This window comes from Anabrus simplex, chromosome 1, assembly GCF_040414725.1.
Source record: "Anabrus simplex isolate iqAnaSimp1 chromosome 1, ASM4041472v1, whole genome shotgun sequence".
NCBI lineage: Eukaryota > Metazoa > Arthropoda > Insecta > Orthoptera > Tettigoniidae > Anabrus > Anabrus simplex.
In genome coordinates, this window is record NC_090265.1 from 711,466,924 (window position 1) to 711,488,272 (window position 21,349).

Here is a 21,349-nt window from a genome sequence, read left to right on the forward strand (position 1 = left end):
ACCTGAAGAATTTGGAATTCCTGCTTTGGTATACAGAGAGGAACACAACAATTAATCATTTTACATCCACACACACATAAATGCTCGATGCAAACGCACTGGAACGCAACAACGTGGGAACGGAGATAGGTGGGTGCGTTAGCTAGCGCCCCTAGCTGAGATTTGTGACACTAAGAGCTCACGCTGAGAAGCATGTCAACCGCATAGCATAGAGCAGGCAGTATCTATATAGAGATTAAGACGGCGGTGGTTAGTACGCAACGGCTCAAGAAATTCTCAAGGAGAAGAAGAATAAGCTCAGCTGATTTTTAATGACTCAGATTTGATTAAAATTTACACTCGGAGAGTTGAAATATGTGTATGGATATGTACTTGAGGCCCAACTCACAATAAAATAGTCTTTTATTGATTCCGAACCCTTAGTTGGTAACGGCATGATTAAATCTCTGTTTCCCTTGTGGGTAGAGAGATCGTTTGAAGGAACGTCTCGTACAGAACACGCCAGATAAACTAGGTTAATGTCAGTATGATGACATTAATGATGAAAGATGTATCCGTCATGGTTTAGCAACTTGTGTATTTACTGTGAAAATTTATCCTTTTACTACGTTTTTAGTGTCATATTGTCTTGTACGGCGGTATTTGTAACCTGGTGGTTACATGAACCTGAGATTGTTGTGAAACCTGATTTAGCCCAGGTAGGTTACTCGTGCATCAGTTTCGGTGAGGATAGTTCAGTAAGCAGTCTTCTTATGAGCGTTGTGTACATGATCTAACAATCAATCATTACTGATCTGCATTTAGGGCAGTCGCCCAGGTGGCAGATCCCCTATCTGTTGTTTTCCTAGCCTTTTCTTAAATGATCGCAAAGACATTGGAAAATTATTGAACATTTCCCTTGGTAAGTTATTCCAATCCCTAACTCCCCTTCCTATAAACGAATATTTGCCCCAATTTGTCCTCTTGAATTACAACTTTATCTTCATATTGTGATCTTTCCTACTTTTTAAGACACCACTTAAACTTATTCGTCTACTGATCTCCTCCCACGCCATCTCTCCTCTGACAGCTCGGAACATACCATTTAATTGAGCAGCTCTTCTCCTTTCTCCCAAATTTTCCCAGCCCAAACTTTGCAACATTTTTGTAACGCTACTCTTTTCTCGGAAATCACCCAGGACAAATCGAGCTGCTTTTCTTTGGATTTTTTCCAGTTCTTGAATGAAGTAATCCTGGTGAGGGTCCCATACACTGGAACCATACTCTAGTTGGGGTCTTACCAGAGACTTATATGCCCTCTCCTTTACATCCTTACTACAACACCTAAATACCCTCATAACCATGTGCAGAGATCTGTACCCTTTATTAACAATCATGTTTATGTGATTACCCCAATGATGGTCTTTTCTTATATTAACACCTAGGTACCGTACTTACAATGATTCCCAAAAGGAACTTTCACCCCATCAACGCAGTAATTAAAACTGAGAGGACTTTTCCTATCTGTGAAACTCGCAACCTGACTTTTAACCCCGTTTATCATCATACCATTGTCCACCATCCATCTCACAACACTATTGAGGTCACCCTGCAGCCGCTCACAATCTTGCAACTTATTTATTACTCTGTACAGAATAACATCATCTGCAAACAGCCTTATCTCTAATTCCACTTCTTTACATATATCATTGATATATATATATATAAGAAAACATAAAGGTCCAATAACACTGCCTTGAGGAATTCCCCTCTTAATTATTACAGGGTCAGATAAAGTTTCACCTACTCTAATTCTCTGAATTCTATTTTCTAGAAATATAGCCACCCATTCAGTCACTCTTTTTTGTAGTCCAATTGCACTCATTTTTGCCAGTAGTCTTCCATGATCTACCCTATCAAATGCCTTAGATAGGTCAACCGCGAGACAGTCCATTTGGCCTCCTGAATCCAGGATATCTGCTATATCTTGCTGAAATCCTACAAGCTGAGCTTCAGTCGAATAACCTTTCCTAAACCCAAACTGCCTTCTGTCAAACCAGTTATTAATTTTGCAAACATGTCTAATATAATCAAAAAGAATGCTTTCCCATAGCTTACATACAATGCATGTCAAACTGACTGGCCTGTAATTTTCAGCTTTGTCTGTCACCCTTTCCTTTATACACAGGGGCTACTATAGCAACTCTCCATTCATTTGGTATAGCTCCTTCAACCAAACAATAATCAAATAAGTATTTCAGATATAGTACTATATCCCAACCCATTGTCTTTAGTATATCCCCAGAAATCTTATCAATTCCAGCTGCTTTTCTAGTTTTCAACTTTTGTATCTTTCTGTAAATGTCATTGTTATCATAGGTTAATTTTAATACTTCTTTAGTGTTACTCACATCCCTTATCTGGACACCTTTACGTACTGCTGACTGAATACTTCTGCCTTTTGAAGATCCTCGCATACACACTCCCCTTGTTCATTAATGATTCCTGGAAGGGACTCACTCTGTGGGTGTCCTCATGTCTTTCAGATTTTGTTGGTTACTTGGAAATGTCAGGGAAGTAATATGAAGAGCACCTAAACAGTATAGTAGTTCTGTGAGTTTAATGTTGTTTTTTTTAATATGCTGTTTTTTACGAGTTCATACTGAGTTCAAATATTCAATCTTTTTTCGGTAATTTAACATCTGGAAAAAGGGATGGGGTCATTTACCTCCTTTCTTCAACACAGGTATTAATTACTAAAATAACTTTTTTAACTCATTGCAGCCAGGCAGTTTGCACTGACAGCGTAGAGAATTTACATAAATGATCATAAGAACAGACTAGTAACTCCGTAAATATAATTTCTTCTGTGGAGATTGCCTCTTAAGAAACATCTTTGCAGTGTGTTGTATTTTAAAAAATACTTTTAATGATGTAGGTGCTGTAATATGTTGTATAATTTGATCTTCATATCAATTGGTCTATGGGCCTTCTGAGTCCCTTTCTAGTCCTTAGGAACAAAGAGTCGCAAGGCTTTATTATTCCCTTGTGTTTAGTGCATTTTATATTTGCTCACAGTTGCTCATATAAAATTAAGCATGTAGCCATTCCTCAGTCACAATTTTATAATGGCTAGTAAGAACTGTGAGTTAATCAACAGTAGGGAATTATGGTTATTTATTGTAGGCCCTAGATTACTTCTCTTTCCTACATCAGGTGTTTATGGCATCCTCTTAATCAATTTCTTTGTAGATATGGTCAGAACATACAATGAGTATGACTTTCTCCATTAAGTTGATATAGCTCCAGTAGGTATTCACATTTTTTTGCAGAGTCTTGTAGTTCATATTACTTTGTAAGAATTAGGTCCCTTTAAACAACAAGCATCATCAAGCAACTTTGTAAGATGATGTAGGCCTGAATAAGACTTTTTTTTTTTTTTAAAGGCCAAATTTAGAAGACCAAACATACCGGTAGCCTACACGTTATTTTCAAAAGAATTGTATACGGTACCGAGGATTGGCCGTATCCATACTGTTATACACATAGACAACCTTAGGCTGTGAAGGACGTGTTCACGCAGACAGTTATTCATTTTGAGTGTACTGTTGTACTTTTCAGTGTTAATCCTGCAAATCTGTGTGAATGAACAATGAGCTTCCATAATCTATTTTTCACCAGCTAGTAATTTTTTTCAATTAATTGCTGGTCAAGTTGTGGATCAGTGACTTTCATCTGCTTTTATGCTTCCATCTCTCCTGTTGAAACAAGTCTTCCACATCTTTCACTCTTCTTTCCAAATGTGCCTTAACCTTCTCCAGCCATCTTCTTCTGGGTCTTGTGCTTGTTATTTCTGCTTCTTAAAACACCCTTTCTCGATAGGAGTGGTCAACACCAGACTTTCTCCATTATACTGAAATTTTGTTTCTTGCACCCTCCAAGGCCTAATTCATAAATAACCTGTTCTCAGTTCATGTCACATAGGCCTAACCCTATCATCTGAAACATTTCTTATAACTTAGTCATCTTCAGCATCAATCAATTGCTAATTGGCATGTATCTCTTGATTATACATAAATACACATGTTACTAAACCACCCTGTATATTTTACCTGTCTTTTAACAAAATATCCTGAATTCACCCTGCTTAACCCATTTAGCATGTAATGTAAGACCAGGAAATTACATCATTTGGGAAGGAGAGAAATTTTGCTACCTAGGAAGCAAAATAATCAGTGGCGGAAGAAGCAAACAGAACATAAAATCTAGGTTAACATTAGCAAAGAAAGCCTTCATGGAGAGAAATAAAAGAAATAAAAAAAAGTCTGCTCACCACGAACATGCAGGTTAGGTTGTTGTTTCTAAAAAATATTTGTCTGAATCACAGCTCTACAGGGTATAAGAAAAAGATAGCTGTGTTAGCGTTGATACATGCATCATCCCCCGTCACATTGAATCTCTGATGCTCTGGTGTATCCCTGGAGTAACTGTATTAATGCTAATGGATTCAACAGCACGAAAAGCGTCCGGCTGGATTTTCAAATAACTTGACAAATGTCCTCTTTTTGGGGTGGTTTTAAAAAAAAATTTATTTAAACTTCACGCAATGTTTAGTTATCATCTTTACCGCCACTTTTAAATCTGCAGCGCTTTTTGTTTGCTACTATTGTTTGCTTCCATTTCCTTTCTAGCTCAGCGTTGTTTAGAGGTTGTGTCTGTGCATAAGTTGAGTTCTGGACATCTTATCAAGTAATACTTTGGCATGAATACAGTTTTCTTTTGTATTCCAAGTCATAATGCAAACATTGCTTAGTTCACAATGGACCAAGGACAGAAAGAGGTTCACAATTGAGACTGTGAAAGGTGTAGTGTGTTTGCAGTATCACTTCAAACATTTCAGTTGCATGCAGTTTCACCACTATTTGTTGGAGAACAAAATACTTTTACAGAAGATTTCATCTTCAGAAAAGTTTGAATGGCACAGAAAAAAAAAAAAAACATTAATGACAAAGGTAATATGCAGATGGTCTATGATGAAAGTGAAGCTGATAAAAGTGATTAATGTGCAGTAGACTGTGTCCTCTTTTTCCAGGTTGTCAGCTCACTTTTCTTAGGTTGCTAATATGGCATCCCTACTAATGGAGGACATTTTGAACATTTCATGTAACAAAGGGTTTCATGTGATATGCTGGAATGTTCTGTTCCTGTGCATTTCCCATGATTAACATACTAGATAAAGTTTGTAGAAAACTAGCTGATGTACCTGTGCTTCGCTACAGAATTCTACATTGTATACAGAATGCTAGGGCGATCCCCGCAAATGACGTGCAGAATGCTAGGGCGTTCCCCACAAGTGACGTCCAGTTCTTGTGATGTTGGGAGAAATGTGAGAAATAGGTGACCAGCAACCAGATACATCAAGATAGCAGCCATCACTGTAGTGACACTAACAGGGAAAGTGGAAGAAATTGTAGATTTTATGGTTGACAAAGATATAGCATTGCTGGGAATCAGTGAGACCAAATGGAAAGCAAAAGGTGAGAGGAAAGGGTACACCTTATACTATAGTAGAGGAAGAGAAGCCAAAAATGGTGTAGGTCTCATAATTAGAAAAGACGTAAAGGAATACCTAGACTTGGTGGAAAACATAAATGACAGGTTGATTAAGGTCAGATTGAGACTTGAAACTGGTGTTACAGATATAATTCAAGGGTATGCTCCACAAACATGAACTACAGATACGGATCTAGAGGAATACTATGAATATTTGGAAGGCCATATACAGGACAAACAAGTTGTTACCATAGGAGACATGAATGCCCAAGTAGGTCAGGAAAGAACAGATGAGATGAGATTATAGGACCATTTGGATATGGGAAGAGAAAAAAGGATGGAGATATTTCGGTAGACTTTAGTAGAAAAAATGAGCTGATCATTGGTAACACACGGTTTTGAAAGAAAAACAGTCAGAAGATAACAAGATATAGTTGGGATAACAAAATCAAAACTCTGATAGATAACATTTTGCTCGAGAAAAGTAACAGGAAAATGTTGGTAAATGTAACAGCCCTCCCAAGTGAATCTTTTGAAGGAGATCACAGAGTTGTGATAGCTAAGTTAAAGATGTAAAAGATGACAGATTAGGCAGAGAAAACTAAGGGTGTGGAAATTGCAGGAGAAGGAAATAAATGAAGAGTTCCAGACACACATTAAAACAAGTATACCTAAGGAAGACATCGGAAGGATCGAAGAAGAATGGGCTTACTTTAAAACACCGAGCTCGATAGCTGCAGTAGTTTAAGTGCGGCCAGTATCCAGTATTTGGGAGATAGTGGGTTCGAACCCCACTGTCGGCAGCCCTGAAGATGGTTTTCCATGGTTTCCCATTTTCACACCAGGCAAATGCTGGGGCTGTACCTTAATTAAGGCCACTTCACTTCCTTCCCACTCCTAGCACCATCGTCGCCATAAGACCCATCTGTGTCTGTGCGACATTAAGCAAACTGAAAAAAAAAAAACCTTTAAAACAGTCATGGTGGAGTCTGCAGAAAAGATCTGTGGAAGAAGAGTATCAGGAAAGAAGAAAGATCAAGAAACGCCCTGGTGGAATGATAGGGTAGAAGATATAGGTAGTTAAACAGAAGAAACAAGCTTGGAAAAGATGGCTGAGAAACAGAACAACAACAGAATGCAAAACAGAATACAGGCACTGCAAGAAGTAGTGCTCCAAGGTGGTTCAAGAAGAGAAAAAGAAATGCTGGCAAAAATTCACTGAATCTCTCCAAGAAGATACAATTAGAAGAAAAAAGATCTTATTCCAGTGGGTAAAAAAGAAGAAAAACCAAGGTGAAGGTGCTAACTTCTTTAAAAATGAACAGGAGGAAGTGATGACACAGAAGCAGGATATATTGCAGAGGTGAGGAAAATACTTTGAATAGCTTTACAACGTGCAAAATACTTTGGTACAAGGAGAAATCGAAGAACCAGATTTAGTGCAGATGGAAGGAAAACGAGGTGTCCATGGCAGAGATTGATTGGGCCACTAAAAGAATGAAACGAGGCAAGGCAGCTGGAATTGACGAGGTCACCATACAATTAATGATAAGAGAAGCAGAAGCAATTGGTCTGCAATGGTTGTGTATAGACTCTTCAGTGTGATATGGAGAGAAAAGAGTGGACGAAAGGGGTTGTTATACCAATTTTAAAGAAAGGAGACAGGAAGCAATGTGAAAATTACAGAGGAGTGACACTGATACCTCATACAGCTAAGATCCTTGAAAGAATCTTGGATAAACTATTAAGAGACAGAGTGGAGGGAAAATTGGCAGAACACCGGTATGGATTCAGAAGAGACAGGTCCACATTTGACCCAATATTTACATTGCATCAAATGATGGAAAGGTATTGGGAATATGGAAAGGACATGGTAGTAACGTTTCTAGATATTGAAAAGGCATATGACAGTGTCCCAAGGAATTTGGTATGGAAAACATTGACAGAGGCACAGATTGGGAATGAAACAATGCAGATGGTAATAGCATTGTATCAAAATTGCAAAAGCTGTGTTAGAACCAAAGTGGGTCAAATTGAATGGTTCAGACTTAAGAGGAAAGTGTATTGTCTCCCTTACTCTTCATTATCATCATGGATAGAATTCTACATAATATCAAGATGATGATGGGCGAGCAAGTAAAGTCTATGCCTTTTGCTGGTGACATCATAGTTTGGCGAGATAATGAAGTACAGACATAAGTTGATTTATGGAATGAGGAGATATGAAATTTTGGAATGAAGATTAGTACTGCAAAAAGCAAGACTTTGATCATGACGAGAGGTAACAGAAAATCCAGGGGAGTGATAAAAATAGGAAATGATCTCCTTGAAGTAGAGAACATTTTAAAATATTTGGGCAGCATGATATCACAAGATGGAAATTTGGATGGAGAAATTGATTTAAGAATATAGCAGTCTGCAAGTTTCTACCAGTGTGTGAGAGACATCGTATGGAACAAAGATGTGCCAATGAAGTGCAAGAATGTTTTATACTCGTCCTATTACAAACCTATTCTGACCTATGCTTCAGCAGCCTGGATGTTGACTAAGCGGAACCTAAGTAAGATAAAAGCAGCTGAAATGAGGTTCTTGAGGAGCCTACAGGGAAAGACAAAATGAGATAGAATACGAAATGAAGAAATAAGGAGAAGCATGGGAGTGTGTAAACTTCAAGGAGAGATTGATATAGCAAAGCTAAAATGGTTTGGACACATTATGAGAATGCCAGGAGAGAGAATATCAAAAAGAACATTCATGGATACAGAGACTGTAAAGAGGCCTAGGGGACAGCCTAGAACGAGATGGAGGTGCTCTGTTGTGGATTGTATTACAAACAGAGGAGTCAGTAGCAATAAAGTACTAGAAAAGGAATGGTGGAAAAATCGATTAAGGTGGAGGGCTTTGATACACTACTCTACCCAGAGAGAATCTGGAAAAGAGAATGAAGAAGAAGATACAGAATTCTAGGTTAGGTAGTGTACACGTTGTAAGATTGTATTATATTGCATAGCACTTAACATTACCCTAGAAACGCGACAGGGAAGTCACCAAACGTCTCTCCTTATGCGAAGATTGGGTTAGGGAATTTTCATTGTAATGATAGGCCCTCTTGCCTACTATCAGTCACAATCAAGTTCGGGAGTTGTAATTATAATGGTAGACACTCTCCACCTGCCTTTTTACATCTTCAGTCATTTGACTAGTACAACATGGATGTGTTATGGTTCAGCTTATAATTTCTATGACACTCAATATTTTATTCCACGGTAAAGAATTTTAACAATGATAAGTTTAATTAATCCACACTTCATATACTTATGTATTTTATAATGTTATAACCATTGTAAAACATTGTTGCTCTTTATGACTGGTTTCTCAACCATAGAATCACTTCTTTGTAATTTTATGATGCTGTAAGCTAAAAAAAGGAATTTTTTTTAACCTGCTGCCCATTCTGTATTATAGTATTCTTAAAATACTTTTGTGTTTTATTTTACAACTTATTGTAACCAATGATCATTCTTTTATTGTATTATAGCAAATATGAAGAGACTGTCTTAGGTTCAATTCTGGCTCAGGGCCCTGACCTAATATTTGAGTATTAATGGCTGATGATGCTCGCTATGTCGAGCGAATCATGTCCCATAATTAATATGGTGTAATGATTATACCCTAATTGCAAAGAGTATATTGTATTGAATAGGTGGTTACAAATAAAATTGTAATATAACTTTTATTATACTAACTTCAATACGGTCACATTATGAGATTAATCACGTGTAATGTACATCTTACCGCAAGTGCAGGGAATTTCATATAACCCAGGCTGTAAAAGTGGGGACAATTTGTCCTTGGTTTTACCCAGATTGTGAGCAATTTTAATGACTGTGCCAAGCACGGTTTTTATATTGTATTTGTATTGTTTTTATTGTGTTTGTGTTTGGCAATTTGATCTGTGGTATTGTGAATGTAAGGCAAGTAGGCAGTTCCCTTCACTTCTTCCTTCTGTAAGGTTTGCTTCATCGTTTCTCTGGGATGCAGGGCTCAATGAATCTGCAAATCGCTGTAACCATTACCCTTGAACGTGACTTTGAGCTTGTCCATCTCCACCCGAATATTTGATGGCTCACAAATTCGTCTCGCCCTCTTGGTGAGTGTCGTGAGAATGCTTTGTTTTTGTGCTGGATGGTGGTGAGAATCTGCATGAAGATAGCGATTTGTGTGGGTAGGCTTACGATAGACGGTATGTCCTAAGGAGCCGTCCGGTTTCTTTCTTACTAAAATATCCAAGAAAGGAAAGCATCTGTCTGACTCCATCTCCACAGTGAATTTTATTGAAGGATGTTGCTGATTTAGGTGGTTTAGAAATAGATGAAGTTTCTCAGGACCTTCTGTTCAGACCACAAATGTATCATCAACATACCTCCACCATATCATAGGTTACTGTGGACACGACTGATACAGAAATACCATTCTTTTTAAATTCTGAGCAATGTACAGACAAAACTCTTATTTTATATATATATATAGATGAGTTATGGAAATAAATCGTTCCCGGACCCATATCATATAACATTTTCTTCTTCTATGTGTGAGGAATGTGTCCTGAAAGTTTGGCCATACCTTATTGTTATACCCTATACTGTATATGGGAGTGAAATATACAAAAGGAAAGAAAGAGAATAGAGGCATTTCAAATATGGCATTATAGAGGAATACTTAAGGTGAGATGGGTTGATAAGATCGCAAATGAAGTGGTATTGAATGGTGTGAAGAAAGGGGTTTGGCAATATTGGGCTCAAAGGAGAGGCAGCTTGAGTGGTCACATTCTGAAACATGCAGTTTTTGGAGAGAGGAGTATGAGATTAAAAATTAAGAAAAGAATTGCCATAGCAAAAGAAGGTTTTAAGAAGAAAAATCAAAATTACTTTGTGGACCACTAAACAAAGAATTGAAGAAAAGACTTGCTAGGTGTTATATTCGGAGCATAGCGCTGTATGGCGCAGAGACTTGGACATTGAGAAAGGAAGATGAGAGAAGATTGGAGGCACTAGAGATGTGGGTATGGAGGAGAATAGAACGAGTGAAATAGGAAGACCGGGTAAGGAATGACAAGGTATTACGAAGAGTTGGAGAAGAACGAAGTATGTTGCAAATCATTAGAAGGAGAAAAATGAACTGGATCGAGCATTGTTTGAGGAGGGACTGTTTACTGAAAGAAGGAATAGAAGGAATGGTGAAAGGCAAATGAGGAAGAGGAAGGAAAAAATATCAAATGTTGGACAATATCCAAGGAAATAAATATTCGAACATGAAAAACTTGGCGCAGGACAGGCAACTGTGGAAGAGGTTCATCCCATGACAAGACCTGCCATAAGGCAGAATACGTAGATGATGATGAAGCAATAGCCTCCTCCTCAAAATGCTTCATAAAGAAATTAGCCACTACGGGCAAAAGTGGACTTCCCATAGCCACTCTGTCCGTCTGTTTGTAAAAATTCCCACCCCACAAGAAATAGCTGGAAGTCATGCAGTGGTAAAATAGCTTAGTAATGTTCTCAGGGTGTTCAATGAGAGACATGACCGTGGCAATCGGCACTTCAGTGAACAAGGACTCCATATCAAAACTCACCAGAAGTGCATTAGGTTGAAGGGTTATGGTTGACAGCTTGTTGACAAAATACTGAGAGTCCCTGATGTATGATTCAGTACCTCCTATGTGTGGCTGAAGCAATTTGCTTAGGTATTTAGTCAGAGCATACATAGGAGAACCTATCGCACTAACAGTAGGTCTGAGGGGAACATCTTTTTTATGGATCTTAGTCAGTGCATATAATCTAGGTGTTCTGCATCCGCCGGGGACAGATGTTTAGCCTCCTCAATAAATTCTGTTTACCCATTTTCTCATGGTTCGGCGTTGATATGGACTTAGCAGCAAAAATACAAATACCTGAATATCTCTGTTATCATAGCCGGTACAGTAAAAATGTATAAGACATAAATGATTGGAAATTTAATTCAATATAACTTTAGTTATGTAGTATTTATCGAGAGGACCACTAATAACATAAATATTTGAGAATTACATTTTAGGCCTTTCCCTAAACTACCATTTCACTCAGCATGAATAAAATGATTTATAGCCTAGATTGCAGTGCAACATTGCCTGACTTTACATACCGATTTTCATTAAATTCTCTTCAGCAGTTTTCTTGTGAAGCACGTACAGACAGACAGAAATTATGGAAAAGTAAAACGTGCATTTCCTTGACTGTGGACACGACTGATACAGAAATACCATTCTTTTTAAATTCTGAGCAATGTACAGACAAAACTCTTATTTTATATATATATATATATATATATATAGATGAGTTTTTACATGGAAATACACTGACTGACAGTGACAATGCAACACCAAGGAGGAGTGGTTCGAAAGGGATGAAAGTTGGGGAAAAAACAGAGACGGCACGGACGAATAATTGATGTTTATTTCAAACCGATATGCAGGTTACACAATGCGCACGGCATCGACTCAGTAGGATGTAGGACCCCCGCGAGCGGCGATGCACGCAGAAACACGTCGAGGTACAGAGTCAATAAGAGTGCGGATGGTGTCCTGAGGGATGGTTCTCCATTCTCTGTCAACCATTTGCCACAGTTGGTCGTCCGTACGAGGCTGGGGCAGAGTTTGCAAACGGCGTCCAATGAGATCCCACACGTGTTCGATTGGTGAGAGATCCGGAGAGTACACTGGCCACGGAAGCATCTGTACACCTCGTAGAGCCTGTTGGGAGATGCGAGCAGTGTGTGGGCGGGCATTATCCTGCTGAAACAGAGCATTGGGCAGCCCCTGAAGGTACGGGAGTGCCACCGGCCGCAGCACATGCTGCACGTAGCGGTGGGCATTTAACGTGCCTTGAATACGCACTAGAGGTGACGTGGAATCATACGCAATAGCGCCCCAAACCATGATGCCGCGTTGTCTAGCGGTAGGGCGCTCCACAGTTACTGCCGGATTTGACCTTTCTCCACGCCAATGCCACACTCGTCTGCGGTGACTATCACTGACAGAACAGAAGCGTGACTCATCGGAGAACACGACGTTCCGCCATTCCCTCATCCAAGTCGCTCTAGCCCGGCACCATGCCAGGCGTGCACGTCTATGCTGTGGAGTCAATGGTAGTTTTCTGAGCGGACGCCGGGAGTGCAGGCCTCCTTCAACCAATCGAGGGAAATTGTTCTGGTCGATATTGGAACAGCCAGGGTGTTTTGCACATGCTGAAGAATGGCGGTTGACGTGACGTGCGGGGCTGCCACCGCTTGGCGGCGGATGCGCCGATCCTCGCGTCCTGACGTCACTCGGGCTGCGCCTGGACCCCTCGCACGTGCCACATGTCCCTGCGCCAACCATCTTCGCCACAGGCGCTGCACCGTGGACACATCCCTATGGGTATCGGCTGCGATTTGACGAAGCGACCAACCTGCCCTTCTCAGCCCGATCACCATACCCCTCGTAAAGTCGCCTGTCTGCTGGAAATGCCTCCGTTGACGGCGGCCTGGCATTCTTAGCTATACACGTGTCCTGTGGCACACGACAACACGTTCTACAATGACTGTCGGCTGAGAAATCATGGTATGAAGTGGGCCATTCGCCAACGCCGTGTCCCATTTATCGTTCGCTACGTGCGCAGCACAGCGGCGCATTTCACATCATGAGCATACCTCAGTGATGTCAGTCTACCCTGCAATTGGCATAAAGTTCTGACCACTCCTTCTTGGTGTTGCATTTGCTCTGTCAGTCAGTGTAAATCGTTCCCGGACCCATGTCATATAACATTTTCTTCTTCTATGTGTGAGGAATGTGTCCTGAAAGTTTGGCCGTACCTTATCATTATACCCTATAGTGTATATGGGAGTGAAACATGGGGATAACTGCTACAGAAGGAAAGAAAGAAAGAGAATAGAGGTATTTGAAATATAGCATTATAGAGGAATACTTAAGGTGAGATGGGTTGAAAAGATCGCAAATGAAGTGGTATTGAATGGTGTGAAGAAAGCGGTTTGGCAATATTGGGCTCAATGGAGAGGCAGCTTGTGTGGTCATATTCTAAAACATGCAGGTTTTTGTAGGGAGGAGTATGAGATTAAAAAATGGCTGAGGGGTACCAAGGGATCAGTATGACAAACAGATCAGAAAGGATGTAGGATAGCTAGTTATTTAGCGATGAAGAGGTTTGCCTAGAATGGTGTGGTGTGGAGTATTGTGTCAACTACACCAACAGGCCAATATCTTAACGCTCATGGTATCTCCTCTGCAGCGACATATGTGGTGTTTACCTAGGATTGGTGAGGTGATATGCATGATGACCTTGATGAGCATTCAGAGACTGCCGGATTCCCTCTGAGAGACCAGCCGGTTGGTCTGTATTGGGAAATGAAATGAAATGGCGTATGGCTGTTAGTGCCGGGAGTGTCCGACGACATATTCCACTCGTCAGGTGCAGGTCTTTCGATTTGACACCCGTGGGCGACCTGCACGTCGTGATGAGGATGAAATGGCGATGAAGACAACACATACACCCAACCCCTGTGCCAGCGAAATTAACCAATGATGGTTAAAATTCCCGACCCTGCCGGGAATCGAACCCGGGACCCCTGTGACCAAAGGCCAGCACGGTAACCATTTAGCCATGGAGCTGGACTGTATTGGGAAGATGAGTATGTAAGAGCACAGCATCAGACCAGTCAAAGAACTCTTCACACACTAAAGAAATAATATAAAATTTCCAAAGAAATTGGTAGCATTTATAATATATCACTTTACAAATAAAAAGTCTTATATAATCCTCCTTTTCAATACAAAACAACCATCTACATTAGATGGGACAGTATCTATAAATGTTTCAGCCTATCTAAAGGCCATCCTCAGTAGAAGCTCAAATATTACATTTATGTAAACAAATAAAAACACTGATGAAGTGTGTGGAATTAAAATACAATGATCATGATTGATATATTAAAAACATGTTGAGGTAGAAAAATCCTCTCGTCTAAAAAGTCGTTTGGGTGACATCAAACTTGCTAATTCTTTTAAAAAGTGGAACACTGAATTACGCAGCGTAGTGGGACCGTCAATAAAGGGAATAATAAGTGTGTATCACCTGTAATGGGAAAAAAAAAGAGAATGAATGGATGGATGGAAAAAAAAAAACAAAAAAAAGAAAACAAGAAATTTTGCATGAATATAAAAGGCTCAATCAACTTGCTTGTTAAAAGGCTGTCTTCTCAAATGGTACGACCTTGTTGGTCTCATGTCACTATTGACATATAACATGCAATTTATAATACATGTTGATTGGATTGCAGTCATAATGAAATAGTAATTGATCTCCTATGTGTAGTGTTGAGCGTACTATTTTATGATGATTTCATTTGAGTAATGTTCACTTGATTGCAAGCAGCAGTAATTGGACTAGTTGATACGATTTTAAGTGGATATCTATAAGGTCAAAGTATTTTTGACAATGTATTGATGAAATACCCTTATATCTTAGCAGTAAATTTTAATGTCATTTTTAGCAACAATATTAAAACTCTTTCCAAAGAATAATTGAGGAAGAAAGAACACATAATTTACAAAATGAAATAGAAATAAACGATTGAAAGGAAACCACAATATAAAAATGCTGACAGAGATATGTACTATACAGAAAAGAGTAAGAATAATTATAAGAAGGAAAAACACGGACCACTCGATTTATCGGGGGCTCTTCCTGTCCCTTGTTGGCCGGTATCCGGATTCAGTCGTCCTGTACACGGATGGTTCAAGGGCAAAAGAAACTAAGTCTACAAGCAGAAAGACTTATTGTAAGGCGAGTGAAATCCAACCCTCTCATAAGTGCTCCAAAGCTGCGGGTGGAGCTGGAAGCTGCTACTGGGAAGAAAATATGTACTCAGACGGTCCGGTGAGTTTTACATCGGCACGGTTACCATGGCTGTGTACCAAGGAAGAGGCCCTATGTTAGTAAGAAGAATCATGCTGCAAGAATGCTCTTTGCGAAAGAACACATAAACAAGGGCCAGGAGTTTTGGAATAATGTCATCTGGTCTGATGAAACCAAAATTGACAGGTTTGGTTTCGATGGTGCCTGCAGGGTGTGGAGAAAGACCAATACGGGCAACGATTTGACCAATATAATTCCCATAGTGAAACACGGAAGTAGATCGGTTATGATGTGGGGGTGTATGTCAGCACAAGGTGGAGGAAATATTCAGTTTATTGAAGGCATGATGGACAAAGTTGTGTACAATAATATTTTGAAGAACAATGTTAAAGTGCTGAAAAATGGGGAATACTACCGACCTACGTGTTTCAACAGGATAACGACTCTAAACATACTGCTGCTTTGAACGAGGAGTGGTTAATTTGGAACATTCCAAACAATTAAACACACCTCCCCTGTCTGCTGACTTAAACCCTATTGAACATTTATGGGCGTTTTTGAAGTCTAGGGTTCACAGTAGAAAGGTTTCATCCAAAGATGAGTTAAAACGAGTGCTGACCCAAGAATGGTACAGTCCCGCCGTGAAACATGTGCGAGGCTATTACATTCCATGCAGTGTAGGTGTCAAGCTGTCGTTAAAGCCAAGGGTTCCTCCACAAAGTACTAGGATTGGTGTTATGGTTCATTTCATTCATATGTTTAGTTGAAGAACTGGCATCTGTATGAATAACAATGTGACGTGGGAAAAGGTCATGTTTTGTTATATTCTCGAGTATGTTGTACTAAGTTGTTATAAATATTATTTTTGTATGGCACTGTAAAGAAATCTACCAGAAATGCATGTCTTAAAAGATAATTACTATAACATCCATTTGAATGTCCAAAATATACTGCTCTTTTCACAGTACAAAACTGTATGAATAAGAAAGTGACATATTGTAGAACAAGTCCTTTTACTTACCTTGGTCAGAAGATTACAAAGGATGGAAGGAGCACCACTGATGTTAAATGCCATATTGCTCAGGCATAAAACAGCTTTTATGCAGAAGAGATTACTGTTTATCAGTCAACTCAGTCTTCCACTCCGAATGAGAACTCTACTTGCATTTGTATGGACAGTTGTATTGTATGTTTCCAAAATATGGACACTAAATAAAGATGAAAAAACCGTCTTGAAGCCTTTGAGATGTGGTGCTGTGGTAAGATGATAAATGTGACGTAGAGAGATAAGATGTCAAACAGCAATGGAGATTAATCCTTTGCATCTTCTAGCATGGTGGGGTCACACAATGTACCATTCCAACTTAATGAGAACTGTGTCAGAAGGAAAATATCCATGAGGAAGACCTAAAAATACCTCCCTTAAACAAATTCTAATTGACATCCAGGCACAGAATTATCTTTCAATGAAGGAAGTGGAAATTGACCGTATGTTGTTGTTATTATTATTATTATTATTATTATTATTATTATTATTATTATTATTATTATTATTCGTGAATGGTCCCTTTCGGAACACACGAAGCTGTATTTATGATTTAGTTTGCGGAGGATCCAGGATGCTTTCATCTGTTCTCTAAAGATCCTCTTCCTTTCTTCCGTCCACTTGGTACTTGTTCTTTTTGGTACTTCATTCTCTGAAGTAATTTCCCACTTGTCAGTTTTCTTTCTGTATGTATTTTGATTCAAAATTTCTTCATGTTAAATTTGTGCATTCTTCCTGTCTGCTTTTGTTTGTTGTGTCCAAGGGTTATCAACTCTTTCAAGAATTTGATGGTTTAGTCTGGTTTCTGGAAGCCTCTTAACATGTCCATAAAATTTTAGCAACCTTTTCCTGAGGTCTGCCGCAGTATTAGATTATTTTTCTGTAGATTTCCTCATGATTTTTCACTCTTCCTTTAGGATATTTTCGTGCTCGCCCTTTTTATTATTATTATTAATTTTCCTTAAATTGTACATGTAGGGGTGGTAGATGGAGCCCCACAGACATGAAAGTGCCTCCATCCCTACATATATGTGTACATAATCTCTACTGAATATTTACATAGGCCTATATGTAGACAATTTTGAATTTACATATTTACATTTCAAACACTGTACTTTTAGAATGATAATTATCTTGATTTATTCTATACATATTAGAGCAAGAAGACCCAGCCATTTTGTATCCTCACTCATACCCCTATATACACACTCATTCACAACCACTCCCACACGCGCACACATACACATTCATCCGCATTTAACTGTACCTGCACACACCTTTCTTCCAATTCTAATTTATACAAGTTATATACATCGCATATGGGTTTCTATTTGCATATACATTTTCTTTACTGCATGGAGGAAGTGAGGAAGAGGAAGCAGTTTTACCTCAGATGGTAGAAGATTCCAGGTACGAACAGACCTTGCATAAAATGCATTTTAATATGAGATTTTTCTGGTGATGGGAGGAACAAGAGTAACTCCTTGGACTCTCGTAACAGAACGCTAATTAAGCTGCAGGCATTGTAAAGGGGAGAGGTGTGTGTTGTCGATCAGGAATTTCTTAAGGGTGGATATGTCTACTTGTTTACATAACGAGTTCACTGGTGGCAATGACCTGGCTGTGTTTAAAAGGATGTGTTTGTTAATTACATGTTCTGCTCGTTGTTGGATACCTTCTAGTTTCCTTATATTTTCTGTTGTCGTTCGGTGCCAGGGAAATATAAGCCGTTTGTCGGGCTTTACTTGTTCCTCCCAAAAGACATCTGCGGACAAAACCTAGCTCTCTGTATGCCTTACACCTTATTTCCTCCATGTGCTTATTCCATTTTAGATTGTCCATAATGTGAATACCGTGCAGCATGATGGAGTAAAAAGGCAGTAGTTGGATTCCACATAGAGTAGGCTGGGAGATGTTTTATGGCACCTGATCTGTCTTAGGACTGTACACTGATGATGATAATGACATAGCATGCTTTGGTTCATTTCCAAACCTCTTTGCAGTGTTCATATGAAGTGATCGCATATGATGCTGTTCGTGTGATTTGTCCGTTGGTGAGGGACGTTACGCCTTGAGCAGACACCTTGGAGTAAATCGACAGGAGTAGCTATGTGCAGACACTGGGTTTCACCTGATCATAATCGTCACACACCCAGAAACGCAGGTCGGCCATCTATTGGAAGATGGCAGTGTTTGAAGATGTGGAGATAGTCCTTGTCCTTTCTAGTTTTCTTGTTAGTCCTTGTTTTCTCATTGTTGCTCACTTTTGCTACATGGATCTGTCATTGTATTTATCTTACTATGTGTTCATATGGCCATATGATAATTGAGAAACCATCCTTGTTTTGTATGGAATGCTAGACTTCCGTGATGACCTAAGTCTATAACTCGTGTGGAAGCTCATATTCCACCATCTCTGCCTGTAAATCTTGGGACTTAACCAAGAAACTCCTGCACTTATTTGAGATGTCCTCTCACCCTCAAACACATAAGCACTGCACCAGTGCTACCAGTCTCCTTTAGATACTGTGTATTAATTTTATGTAGCATAGAGAATTAACCTTAACAACATAATCTATCCTTACCATCATCTTAGAGCTCCTGTAGATTTCGGCAATTATAAATGTCTTCGTCATACAGATAGGGATTGTCCTGGACCCTCCTACAAAGTGACAGTGACAAGATCATTGCTCTGATTTCATTAGGTCCAGTGTGTGAGAAGACCAATGATCTGGTTTGATTGGATCTGATGTGTGAGAAGACCAATGGTGTGGTTTGATTAGGTCCACTGAGTGAGAAGACCAATGGTCTGGTCTAATTGGGTCCACTGTGTGAGAAGACCAATGGTCTGGTTTGATTAGGTCCAATGTGTGACAAGACCAATGGTTGGTTTGATTAGGTCCGATGTGTGACGAGACCAATGGTCTGGTTGGATTAGGTCAAATGTGTGACAAGACCAATGGTCTGGTTTGATTAGCTCCAATGTGTGATGTGACCAATGGTCTGGTTTAACTAGGTCCAATGTGTGACGAGACCAATGCTCTGGTTTGATTGGGTCCAATGTGTGACGAGAGTAATGGACTGGTTTGATTAGGTCCACTGAGTTAGAACACCATTGGTCTGGTTTGATTGGGTCGAATGTGAGACAAGACCAGTGGTCTGGTTTGATTTAGTCCGATGTGTGACAAGACCAATGGTCTGGTTTGATTGGGTACAATGTGTGACTAGACCAATGGTCTGGTTTGATTAGATCCACTGAGTGAGAAGACCAGTGGTCTGGTTTGATTGTGTCTACTGAGTGAGAAGACCAATGGTCTGGTTTGATTAGGTCCACTGAGTGTTAAGACCAATGGTCTGGTTTGATTAGGTCCACTGAGTGAGAAGACCATTGGTTTGGTTAGATCCGGCAAGTGACTAGACAATTGGTGTGCGTTGGTTAGGTTAGGTCCCATACTTGCACAGCAAGCAAGGAGGGTCTGAGGGCATAAGTCCGCAGGTTAGCAGTTTTGAAATAACATACATGCCTCTAGTATTCCCTGGGAGCACAACCCCTACCATGATTGGTTTAGAAGTTTCTATTTTTCCGTTGTTAGCCATGACAGGCATCTTTGTATCTGTATTGAATTATGAGAGTGTTGCCATATTGAAGAATTCAGCCAACAATTATAGCATTCAGTTTCCTGTCTACTTTTCAAAATGTCTTAGTTTTATCATATTTTACTACAAAAGTTGAGTAACCATTTAGTTTAGGGTGGTGGATTCCCATCAGTGGCAGTGAACACTTGTCTCTCTCCTACATGTCATATGAGGAAAGATTGATAAGATTCCACATCCCAAGTTTCAATATAAAGTGTTGGTTTGGTGCTCCAATTCTGTTCTGCTGCACATCCTAGTTTTTGTTAAAATTAGTTACTGTATTCGTCTTCATAATCATCATTATCATCATCATGATTTCCCGTGATACAGGGTGGGGGTAAATACAGTTACTCTCTACTTCGTCCTGTCTCTCCACCATATCTCGTCCAACTCTGTGTTCCTGTCCAGGTTCTGTTGTCGTTTGCTGTTCTTCACAGAGTCTGTCCATCGTAATCTTGGTCTTCCTCGTCCTCTGTTTCTTGTCACATGCCTTTCTAGTGTTTGTCTTAGCAGTCTTTCTTCTTTCATCTGCTTGACATGCCTAGATCATCTCAATCTGTTTTGTTCCTGTTTTTCATTTAGTTTCTGCATATTTAGCTCTTTTTCGTATGTCTTCATTTCTCACTCTATTCCTCCTTGTTTTCTGTACCATACTTTTCCTGTACTCTTGTGAATGTTTAAACTGTCTCATTTATTCTGACCGGGCGAGTTGGCCGTGCGGTTAGGAGCGCGCAGCTGAGAGCTTGCATCCGGGAGATAGTGGGTTCAAACCCGAATGTCGGCAGCCCTGAAGATGGTTTTCCGTGGTTTCCCATTTTCACACCATGCAAATGCTGGGGCTGTACCTTAATTAAGGCCACGGCCGCTTCCTTCCCATTCCCAGGTCTTTCCTGTCCCATCGTCGCCATAAGACCTATCTGTGTCGGTGCGACGTAGAAAAAAGTAATTTATTCTGCATTATTCGGCCGATACAGCCACCCTTGTTCGGTCGGGAAATTGAGGCCGGTGCTTGACAAATCCTGAAAACAGCGATAGAAGATGATTTCAATTCACATTTTGTAGTCAAATACAAGTAACAAAGCCAGTGTACTACCATGCCTCCCATTATATTATTATTATTATTATTATTATTATTATTATTATTATTATTATTATTATTATTATTATTATTATTATTATTAAGTAGGCT

General features: G+C 39.6%; 1 protein-coding gene across 1 annotated transcript in view; it reads left to right on the forward strand.

The window, feature by feature from the left end:
* The first annotated feature begins 239 nt into the window (after positions 1–239).
* LOC136857380 (uncharacterized) overlaps positions 240–21,349 on the forward strand; it is a 59,473-nt gene continuing 38,363 nt past the window's right edge. Inside the window, exon 1 of the mRNA XM_067136014.2 lies at positions 240–698. Within this exon, the coding sequence (XP_066992115.1) occupies positions 549–698 (150 nt within the window). The 5' untranslated portion in view covers positions 240–548. The remainder of the gene's footprint in view (positions 699–21,349) is intronic.